At 38.6% G+C, this 12,204-nt stretch overlaps 1 protein-coding gene across 1 annotated transcript in view; it reads right to left on the reverse strand.

Annotated features, from left to right (window-relative positions):
* STK38L (serine/threonine kinase 38 like) overlaps positions 1 to 12,204 on the reverse strand; it is a gene marked incomplete in the record, with an annotated part of 37,465 nt that overhangs the window by 4,274 nt on the left and 20,987 nt on the right. Inside the window, 9 exon segments of the mRNA XM_072400128.1 lie at positions 792 to 909; positions 1,737 to 1,798; positions 2,411 to 2,513; positions 3,378 to 3,532; positions 4,215 to 4,338; positions 5,499 to 5,582; positions 6,675 to 6,797; positions 7,393 to 7,444; positions 8,502 to 8,646. Coding sequence (XP_072256229.1) covers positions 792 to 909; positions 1,737 to 1,798; positions 2,411 to 2,513; positions 3,378 to 3,532; positions 4,215 to 4,338; positions 5,499 to 5,582; positions 6,675 to 6,797; positions 7,393 to 7,444; positions 8,502 to 8,635 — 955 coding nt within the window.

The following is a 12,204-nucleotide window of genomic DNA, read 5'->3' on the forward strand; positions in this document are numbered from 1 at the left end:
AGACATGTGGGCTGCACATGGATTTGATTTAGGACTTTGCAGATCAGGCATAATAAGGACATAAATTACTGAAGCCCTGTAACCAATAATACAGTAAATTAAAACTGTGCAAGTACAGTGAACTGGACTTCAGCAAAGCTCAGATTGAGGGAGGGTAAAGCAAGACAAGAAGGCAGTTGTCCTGCAGTGCTCGTGTACTAATGGAACATGCTAATAAGAGGTTTTAGGCTATTCAGAAAGCCACTTCTTGTATTTTCCAGCCACAGGCTGGGGGAGGGACATGACCTGTTAGTAGTATGTGAAATTCAGCAGATAAAAATAAGCTCTTCCACCCTGCAGGGCTGTGTCAAACTGTGTTTTAGTACTGGAGAAACAGAAATACAAATTGTCCATAAGGTAAAGTTACTCCTGATGAAGTATTACATTTGTGGATTTAGCAGTGTGCCTGCATTTAGGCTTTGGCATATTCAATATTTCTATGATGACATGGTTTCCTCTAATAACTCATTGTACATAGGGGAGATAAGTAATATGCATTCTGCCATTCATCTTCAACAGCTCTCTTAAGACTGACAGTAACCTCATTCTTCTGTATAATCCTATATGAGCATAAGTAAAATGCAGGCTGTACCCCAAGGTCTGGTCACAAACCACTGCAGCCTAACCCATGCACCCACTGCGATATGCGAGTAAAGCTGCAGAGAGACATTTGGTAAGCTGCAATCTATGGACACACAATGTAAACTAGTGTGAAAACAGTTGCAATGTTTCATTAGATTCGGGTTTCGTACCTATTAACATTTCATACATGATGACACCTAATGACCACCAATCACAAAGTTTGTTGTATCCTGTCTGCATGAAGACTTCTGGGGCGATGTAGTCAGGCGTTCCAACTGTGGAGTATGCCTGAAAAACAATGCATGATATCCTTTAGGGCAGTAGATCACATACCATAATATAGAATACAGTGAAACAGCTAAGTGGTGCAGAAATGTATAGTGAACAGATCTTTTTGTCTACATTTTTCTGATTTGCAGCACATAAGAAAAAGAACAGATTACAGTTTACTAACCAGTGGTAACTCATAGTTTAATATAATTTCAGCCTGGTCATGAGAAGAGATATCATCTCCACCTTCAAACCACTTTGCAGTCTGATACCATGTATGGGGAGCTCTACAGTTACCATCAAAGTACATGAAGGCAAAGTGTCAGTTTTTACTCCAGCAAAGAACACTAGCCAATGTATCTTCTTCTCCTTACTGCAGAGTTCACCCTAGGTAAGCTCAGTTGTCATAGCTTACCCAGGTTGTCACTGCTCCAAATTGCCAAAGTGACAGTACCTCTGCAAGCTTTATGAGGGATAAAGATAAATATATTCCAGGCATACCTGCACACATTTATAGTAACCTAAGTCAATGCCCAACCAAAATCCACCTGCCTGGTTATTACCAATAGGTTCAATGAACCTGCCCATACATTAAAGTACAATTTGTAAAACTGATTTTTGCACGTAAAGTAAATGTCAGGACCAGGAATATCAATAAAAACTTGTTGCTTTTTCTGTCTTTTGCTGCTTTTTTAACTCTAGACCTAATCTTACATAATCTCCGCCTTCTAGGAAATGCGAGTGAATCAGGTGTTTTTTGGAGTCTTACTACAATAGCAGCACCACCACTGAATTTATTCCACAGGGATTTAAATACAAACTTTATTTGCCATCTGCGTACTTACCAACTGCCTTCTGTTCTTCTTCCATGTTTCTGCCTTCCTCTTTGAGTTCATATTCTGGAAAGCTGACACGAAAAAGATTTGTTAAATAGTGCACATAATACATCCACTATTCTAGACATGAAACTTTTGCACAAGTTAAAAGAACAGCCATGTGGTATTGGAAAAGCAAGTTCTCCAAGCTGCCTTTCAGACCAACAAAAAAAGAAAGTAGTTTAATTCTGACTAAGCAGTAAGAGTACTTGTAACTAGAATCAAAAACCCCGGCACCTACAAAGGAGAGCCCCATGTTGGTCCATCATATCAAAACTATAAAGAAAACATACATGTATATAAGTTGAGAATGTTTCACTAAAGGCTTCACAGTCACTCTAAGGCAGTGTTTCTCAAACAAGATTCCGTGGAACCCTAGGGTTTCCTTGATCAATGAGCAGCTTGTGGCTATCTCTAACGTTAATATTCTTCCTACAGCCCAGCAATGTAGGAGACGGTCTTCTACTGACCACCACTACACTAATGTACCATGATTGGTGGATATAGTAATTTTAAAAGGGGTTCCCCAAGACCAGAAAGCTATTTTAAAGGGTTCAAACCCCATGTTAAAAAGGTCATAAAACACTGCTCTAAGGGGACCTGATTTTATGCAAAGGCATAGAAACAGAACATTAGGCACTTACTGAAGTCACTAGGAGGATTATGGCTCAGATTCCTGTAGAATTCTGTCCGGTGAGCTTTCTTCAGTCCCGTACACAGACCAAAGTCAGACAGCTTGACATGACCCTGCACAACAAACCATGTTAGTATACATAGATGAGACTCTCTCACCCCACATTTTTACAGCAATATTCCTTCCAACAGACATACCTCAGGGCTGTTGTAAAATAATAAAACCACTATTGTTTTTAGATACAAAATAAGTAGACCTGTTCTGTTAGGTTCATAAAAATAAATGTCTAAACACACAGAATTCCTAAAACATTTGTAAAGCTTGGATGGCTTAAAATTTAGCCACATCAGTATGCAAATTTAATAAATACCCTGCATGTTTTTTTTTTTTTAATACACAGAAATAAGGTTTTGGTCATTTTCAGTAATTATTTTGTGTGAGCTAGTTTCCTTTTCAGGGGGGAAAAAGGAAGGAGTGGGAGAGAAAAAGCAACAACATCTTCAGCATACAGGTAAACAAATATTGTGTGATTGTTCAGGAGGCCACCCTAGAACACATTGTTAATTCTAAGAAAAGAGAAGTATGCATAGCAAGGATCTTTGCCTACACAGCACGGGGTGAAATGGACAAAAAGCATGTAGAGCTTGAGGTTGGAGGCAATATGTTTTTTGCATGTAAAAAATTAGAAAAGTAAGATCACCAGGTAAAAGCAGATTTAGAAACTCAAAGAACTGGGTTGAACAACCTGCCATGAAGAAAACCTGCAAGCTGCTCATTCTGAATTTACTATCTGGGTAAGTTCATTGGACATTATGCTATTGCCCAGCTATAATACCCATGCATATGACCTGTAACAAGTATGCGGATACAGACTTTAAGATCTCCATGCATATGATGGAACAATTAAACCAGCTAAAAGGAAAACTGAGAAGGTACAGTATAAGAAAAAAGAAAAGTAAAGAAGAACAAAAAAGCACCTTAGCATCTAACAGCAGATTGTCCGGTTTAATGTCCCGGTGGATGAACCCCAGCTGATGAATTGCGTCAATGGCTAACACAGTCTCTGCGATGTAGAACTGTGTCTCTTCTTCTGTTAACGTGTCCTTCTTCATAAGTAATGTCATCATGTCACCTGGAAAAGTGAGGGGACACAAATCGCAGTTAAAAATATTTTCCAAACATAATGTTATGTGTTCATTACTTTTTCTTTTTAAGTTCTTATATCACATCCTGTCCAGGTGATGGGTGTGAGGGAAAACAGGAAGTCAGGGGAAACCTTAATAGGGGTACAAACACCGTACATCCCTGTAAATGCATAAATTATCAAGAGCCTGTGACGGCAGAATCAGTTTTGTTTCTACCGGGATGCTTCAGATGCAGATCTGATGGTCAAAATGTATTTGACCTAATTCAAGCAGAATTTGCCTTTTAATGCCCTTATTTAAATTTAACAGCCCAATAACACAGACCCTAAATGCATTGTCTGGAAGCTGTAGGCATATAACTGACTTGGTATCAGCCTTGCAGTCTTTGAGACAGATACTGGAACAAACAGCACAAGGAGTAAATCAGTTGTTCAGCAATACAATGAGAATGCTAAAAGGAGAAACAAGCAAAAGACTACAGATCTGTTAATCAGTCTACCACTACTCCTTTTACGGTCTATTCACTAACTGCTGGAAGGGCAGAGGTGTATAAATCTCAAAACTGGATGGGCAGTAATACAAATCCATTGTCAAGTAAAAAAGCTATTTTATTTTACTGTGTAATCAATAAAATCCAGATTTAGTTCATATTATGGCAAAGAAAATTACCTCCAGGTAAAAATTCCATGATCAGATAAAGGTTCCTTTTATCTTGGAAGCTGTAAAACATTTTTACCACCCATGCACCATCAGCCTCTACTAAGATGTCTCGCTCAGCACGAATATGGGCCACCTACAAAAGAAAAAAAATAGACTTTCACCATATGCAAAACCATACCACTTCTGAGTAAATTGGGACACAATATTCTAATGAGCGCTGAGATTAGGAAGCACATTTATGAAGTTAGAACTGCTCTTACAAAAATGCATTTGCTAAAAAAAAACCTATAAAATAGGTATCTATTGAAACTACAAAATTGCAATAGAGTGGTGAATAATTGGCACTTATGCCTTTTTTTGCCAGTAGCACAGATGTAAACAATTTCACCCACTTCCTTTCCCACAATGTCAGGAATCAGGCAGGAGTGATACTATAAACAAAGTAAAATATTTAAAATAGACTTCATGAGTGATTTCCAGGATTTTCCTGCCCGGTACTGAAGTCCGTTATAATTTTTACCTTATATGACAATACACAAAACTGACTTGGCGTAGACTAAGCCTTTTCTTCACAATAAAAACAGAGTTTAAAACGTGGTATTCTGTTCTAACCTTAAGTCAAATAAATATGTTACCTAAAAGAAGAACGGAACTATTTGCCTCTTTGTGATGTCCATTCACACAAACCAAAAGTAATTTCTGAGGAATCATCCTCAAACATCATGATGTTTGCTGAGTGACGGACACTTCTAGGAGTATCAATCTCCTCCATGTCCTGCAAAACCCAGTGGTTTTCACTCTTTGCGTTTCTAAAGGATGCCAGGAAAAACCACAAACTACTGAAGGGGAGGGTTAGAGATCGACACTTCTAGAAGTGTTGGTTTCCCAGAACATTACAGAGGATCTCCTAAGCATCTGCCCACACTGGAGGAATGTGGTGTGTTACCATATGGCAGTCCACAAGCATTACCCTAGTTAAGTATCTACAGCTTTCTGTCAAGGTAACCTGGCTTTCTAGTAAGTCAAAGCATTAAAGCCCAACATAATCTGAAAATTGTTTCTAGTCTTATATTGATTTGGGAAGCATGAGGAAACCTATTTTTATCTTTGTTGTCCTATCCCTAATGGAAATATAACCTCTAATTTCCTGTACTGAACAACTGACAGCACAGATTCTTTTTATATTCCTTCACTTGCAAAACACATTAACTTTTGCCTTGAGCTGAGCTTTAGAATCACACTACAACATAGATATAGGAGATATAAACAGGAATGTCTCACTCCCATACACACCTGTTCTTTCTCCAACATATCTGCTTTTCTGAGGATCTTCATTGCATAGATGTGTCCTGTGTCCTTCTTCTGAACTAGACGCACCTAGAAGATATATAAATAAGATATTCTTGCTCCAAAATCCTTTCATACCAACAAATATTCGCAGTTTTGGATGCCCAACTATACAGCAGTTGTGAAGCTGACATTACACGGTAGCAGATATTTAAAGGTTTAGTTTGAACCTTTTTTTAGTTGCTTTGAATCTTTATTATTAAAGTTTACATATTTAGTCTCAATTACCAACAAACTTTCTTTACTTCATATATAGGTATTAAATATGTGTACATACACAACACTTTTCAAAGCATTCCAAAAATACTGTAACCTACTGTGCATGCTTTGTAATCTGAACTCTTCGGAAATACATTTCTATTTATTAACCTGGTCTTTGGTCAGGTGATCCCTGCAAATAAGCTAGAAGAGTAACCAGACTGGCAATTTGTCCCTTGAGCCCCTCGTTTACCCTTTAATTTCTAGTACGGTGGGAAATCCAAACAAGTGTATTTTATTTATCTGTGTTATAAGTTAAAAATATTAATTGTGTCAACATAAAACCCTCAAAAATATATCTGATTTGGATCTGCTCCTAAAACATAGCAGTATATTTCTTGGCATGCATGGATGCCTAGGCATGCATATGCCAATATGTGTATAGCTGTATGTGCAGTGTAAGAGCTAAGACACTGATGGCTGACTGCTAGTCTTAGGCAATATAGATTGAATATTTTTTTTTTGTCACCTCTGTGCTGCTCACTGTTCACCTTGCCTATAAAAGGAACCTTGTACCAGAGGACCTTGAATGCAAAGATCTCTGCACCTTTTCCGTTTCATGGATCTGTACTGATTCCAGCGTATTACCCTACTAGTCACCATATCACTAATCATGGGGGTAAGGAAAGCCAACTGACATGAGGAAATCTCACTCTGACTCTGCCTCTAACCAAGTTGGCTATCCCAAACGAAGACATTGTGCAGAATGGGACAGCAGGCTGCAGGGAGACCCACTAGCAATGCAAGGGACTAGTCTATCAGCCTTTTTTGGGGACAGCTGCTAGAGATAAGTTTCTCTTTAAATAAATTTAACATTTTTGCAGTATATATGTGCAGAAATTTTCAGAATCCAAAAAAACTAACCTCTCCAAATGCTCCCCGACCAATGACTTTCAGTGACTCAAAATCATCCAATCCCAGCCTGGTCCTCTTCAACCGCAGGAACTCGGTTTCTTTTCGGGCATGTTGTGAGCGCCTTAGCCTTTTCTATTAAAATAAAAATAAAAGAAAACTGCAATACAGAACACAAAGCCTTATTTATGACATATTTTCCTACTATAAAAAAAAATAAACTTTGATCACCTCAAAATTGAAATCATGTCTTAGAAAAATATATCAGAAGGGCTAAATATAGTACCGTAGCTACTGTAGATTACTTGTTAATATTGTAACAGTCCAACAGATCTCAATTATAACACTAGAGGGCAGAAAAAACAAAGCATCACAACCTAATCATCACAAACATACATCACAAACTAATCTAAAAACAAAAACAAATCCTGTCAGATAAAATTTGTGGGTCCACTACAAAAATTAAATAGCTTCTCAATGGTGATGTATTATAAAAGTAATTACAATACTACCATTAAATCTGTTTTAAACGACTATACTATAGACCCCTGCACTGTCATTTCATATGCAGACTGTGACAAAAACCTATATATAAATATATATATAATGTCCAATTCTTTTCATGTTAGAATGTGGTTAAAAGCAGAATGACGCTTCAGTGCACAGCTCACTTCCTGATGAGCCCAAAAAGGAACATGAGCACAAGTCCAATATGAATTAACAAACTGACCTCTTCATCGCCCAGTCCTTCCTCTTCCATGGCAATTTCCAACTTCTTCTGCCTTTAATAAAAGAATGCAAATGTAATGTTTAAAGGTTTACTACATCCAATCAAAATACAGTTAGGAAGGCGTGGGATGTGTTATAGCTAAACTCTGGACACAAAACTATATATTCCCACAGATGAGAAATCAATCATTTTTTCAGCACACCCCTTTACAAACCCAGTTGTTACCATATAAAAGAAGCAGGGATATCACTCTGCTGCAAGTACTTTTGTAGAGAGCAGAGCTGTAGGGGGGTCCAGCATGCCCACTCACAACAGGAGGAGTTGTGTGGATGCAAGAGCAGTCACCCTGCACAAAGATAGAGCAGCAGTGACTGGTCTTTGTTACAGGAGACCCCTGTACAGAAGAAAAGTTCCCCACTGTAGCTTTTTTCCTAGAAATGTTTTAAAGCTGATTGAGAAAAAGCTGTAGGTGGATGGCTGCCTCTATATGGTGACCTAACGCTTCAGTAACCACACAAAAACAGTCGGGTAGTTACAGAAAAATGCCAAGTGGTGCACCCGGCTAAATGGGGCCTGAGAAAAGAACACTACACTTGATTGGTGTACACTACTGGAATACACAAATCACACCATTACTGAAGTACAAATACACATGCCCTTTATAGTCAGACAAAACTGCGTATTTTGAAGCTGAGATTTAAAGTAACAGGCTTTAGGGAACCCCTCTTCGATTACACCAAAATGACTAAGTTTGTGACTTGGGGTGCAATAAAACATATGTTGCATGGTGCTTACTAGGTGCATAAGAGAACCTTTCAGAATAATGCAGCAAGTACCGTGCATTTTACACTGCCTAACTCCAATGCACAAATAGGACACACACCAAGAAAGTTTAAATCTTCAGTATCCACAAACAGACTGGTAAAACCAGGTATTTACCCATCTTATTAGATATTTTAAAGTAAAATAGATTGTAAAATTTCAAATACATCGGAGTACACTGCCTCACATTGCAGGGAGCTCGAAAAAAAAGAGAAATACAAACTAAATGAAAAATGGTAAACTGAAACATGTGTGGACGCTAAGACACAACATCAGTGAGGCAGTACCTGGTCTCCCGCTCTTCATGTTGTAGGATGAGGTTGTTATAAAAAGTTTCCAGAGTAATTTTGGCAACGGTCACTCTCTCCCGGGTGTGGTTACTCATAGGAAAGGAAGTGGCATTCCCAGCCGTCATTGCCATAGTAACACGTGCTGAAAAATACAAATTAATAAAGAATGTTAGGCGATGGTGCTAAGGGGAGACCCAAGCCATGCCACGTGGTACTTCCAATGGTTATACTACCTGCACACTGCATGCTGTAAAGGGAAGAAACTAAGTATGGGTGGCCAACAGATTTCAGCAATGCACCTTACTCATCTTAAATACAGATATGAAGTTACCAAATAGACATGACACTGATGGTTTAATTGCTGTGTTTTTAATATGTTAAACCTAAGCAGAAAAAAACAATTCAAGCTGACAAAAACACTGATAAAGTCTTGTCTTCTCCTGTGCAAATCTATTAGTGATCATGCTTTGTGCTCATCTCTTTCCAAGTCTCTGACCAGGAAACAAAGATAAACAATTTGGATATTTTTTGACACATACAGCGCATTTGACTTGGTCTGTAGAATTAAAGCATATTATAGTCATATGTAATAATAATAGCCAAGCACCCATCATTTCCAAACAGTTATGGTAGACCCCATATTTTCCTAATAAAGGACAACAGGTCCACTTTACTTATCATACAATTACAAATCACTTCCAATATCTTCTCTGAAATGAAATCCTATGTTCAAGTTGCATTTCTCGGCTGTACCTGCCCCTGATCTCTGGTGATACAAGGAATATAAAGGTCATAATAGAACACTCCATAGATGAGACAGGGAGCTTTGTATTATCTGGACACAGCAGGGTGGGGTCATAAACCATCTGGTGATGGAGGCATCGGAAGTGAAAAGCAGTTGGTGCAGGAAGGAAGCACCTGCCAGAAGTAAAACATGTACTTTCTTCAGCTCCTCAGGAAGAAATATGTTCAAGTCATCTGAAACAGATTAGCTGCTTGACATGGTGAGGTTGGTTAACCTTCATGACCGGGGCACTGATCTGTAAGTGTCACAGTTTGTACAACTGTTCTTCTCTAACCCAGCCAACCAAGCTGAACCTGTTTTATTTCTCAGGATAAAGAGAGATTTCTTCTACCACATGCTCAGGTATTTTTTTTAACATTAAAATAACATAAGCCATTGATGGGCATTTTTATGACTTTCAAGCTGGAAAATTTTTAAATGACAGTGACAGATTTACCACCAGCATTTGTTAAAAGTCACATTCACTGCTTTAGTAACTTGTCCCTTAATGTATATAAAAACACAATCACTAAAGCTTTAATATGCTTGTGTAATATAAAATGCATTTGCAATATTTTAAAATCTGCACCTAAAATTTAAACAGCACCAGGCCATTCTCAATAAACGTGTTCTGGCACTTATGTCACACGTGATTAAGATGGGAGACTACAAATGGGCATCTCAGAGGTAAAATTAAATAAAAAGGGTTTTTTTTGTCAATTACATATGAAGGGATATAGATAAATTTACTGATGGGCTGTACATACAACGCCATTCTGCTCTATGGAGAGGGCAGGGGGGAGAACGAGCGAGCAACAACCCCGCTGCGTTCTCTCCCCTTCACTTGCATTGCGGTTGTTTGTGGATCCACCAGGACGGATCCATGAATGACATCAGACAGCCACTGTACACACATCTGATTCTCATCTGACTCTAGCCCTGAGGCAATAATCGTACCAGAATCATGGAGGTGTGTACATAGCCTAAAAAAAGGAGATCATATAATTTTATTATTTATTATTTTATTGACCATGGTACAAAACAAGATGGCAAACTTATATAGGTGTGACTGTCTCCACAAACTTTGGCCATAGATTGTATCAGTGGACAGTAATGATGCAGTTTCAGAAGTAAAACAGAGATGAAAGCCAGAATTAGGAGCGATTATCCACTTACAAGCCAAAGCTGGCTCTGCAGACACTGCACAGATACAGAGATAAAAGCAGAATTGCTGCATTTTTTCTCTAAAAACAGAGGCTTACATTTACTTAGAGATGTCTGGAAAGGTCAGCAGAGATGGCTCAGATAACGGCATTTGCCAGATAAAAAAAAAAAGCTTATGTCACCCACAAAGTCATTCGGGTTCACCTCCCAGATCCAATTCAGAACATTTCATGCACTTGGGGGTCCTAAAGTCAGGTGCTTGGAAAATAAACATTACCTTACAACTGTCATATAAACCAAGAATGCCATTCAAAATTATAAACATCCTTTTAATGATTATAGAACATCCTGCCTACTTTCTCTGGATAGCCCAGCCTTGCATCTATCAATGTATATGTAGGTTTTAACGTGAGAAGCCTATTTCTTCTGCTGCAATTTTTTCACTAGTAAGGGCACACTGGGATAGGAACAAGGTAAAAAGAATTCTCTATACTGTGACATGCAGATAAAAATAAAGTAGATTGACAAAGATGTATCGGCTTGCTGCTTCTTCTATCACTGTATAGTCACTATTTGGGGGGGCTATAATTAGCCTTTAATGACAACAGAGGATTAATAAAAAAATAAATAAAAAAAGTCTCCTGCGCAGGTGGACAGGGCTGTGCTGAGAGCTGTGTAAATCTATAAGTTGTTCCCACCCAATAAATTTTATCTGTATATTTAGTTTGCCTGGATTTCAGACCTAATATTCTTAAAACCAAAAATCAAATTTGAACCCTTTAATGTAGACATAAAAGCACCTAATCCACCGTGAGCACTGTGTAGGAACATGTTAAACATTGCAGTCATAAGTCCCTGCTGACATGCTCTGAGGTCACCCTGTTCTGTGAGAAACGCCCTGAAGTTTACAAAGGATGGCAAATGAAGGGAACATTGAGCATTTTCATGATATGCCATTGCCAGCTTCCAAGTCTGCATACTTTGGCTGTCTGGCGCTATTTATAGGCCTTTGATGAAAGAAGGGTCTTGTGTGTTTATGTAGGGAGGAAAAACTTGCTGCCCATTAGACGTAAAAACATGACACAAACGTGAGACTTAAAAAGGAAATCTGCAAAGATGATTTTCCCCAGAAAAAAAAAATCCCCCTGGAGTCGGCTAATTGCATCAGGCACTATGCACAATAATAGTCTCACTGCACACATTACTTGTGAATGATAAATTCCTCTATAGCTCAAATCCTAAAATGTAACTCCACAAACAGATGTCCAATCTGAACTGAAGTGCCTGGTGCTACAGTCTGCTTAAAGCTTCAAGCCAATCCTCTGACATAAGACAGAAGCACAATGGGCATGAGCGATATATAGAGCCTGCTCTCATTCTAAAATATTACTTGCCTTGCTGATATGCTGCCACTCTAGGTTCCCGACTTTTACAAATAGAGGAGGTAATTTTTGTTTTATCCACCAAAGTCCTCTTCTTCTTTTCCTTTTCTCCAGGATGGTTGGTTCTCAATAGTACATAAATCACTGCAGAGGTGAGGATTTCAGCGGTGCTCTTTGCAGCATTACACAGTGAATGTAGGTGCACCTTTTGTAAGGGGATCCCCAACACCCTGCACTTCATTGATCCTCTAGTTTGGGTGATGCAGGACAACACTCATGCTGGGGGACTGAGACCATTGCGTGGGGTTAAAGAAATACCGGCACTAGATTGAGAGGGAATATTGCAACCTGAGCTGCTATCTTTTTAACA

Source organism: Pyxicephalus adspersus, chromosome 2 (assembly GCF_032062135.1).
Source record: "Pyxicephalus adspersus chromosome 2, UCB_Pads_2.0, whole genome shotgun sequence".
Taxonomy (NCBI): domain Eukaryota; kingdom Metazoa; phylum Chordata; class Amphibia; order Anura; family Pyxicephalidae; genus Pyxicephalus; species Pyxicephalus adspersus.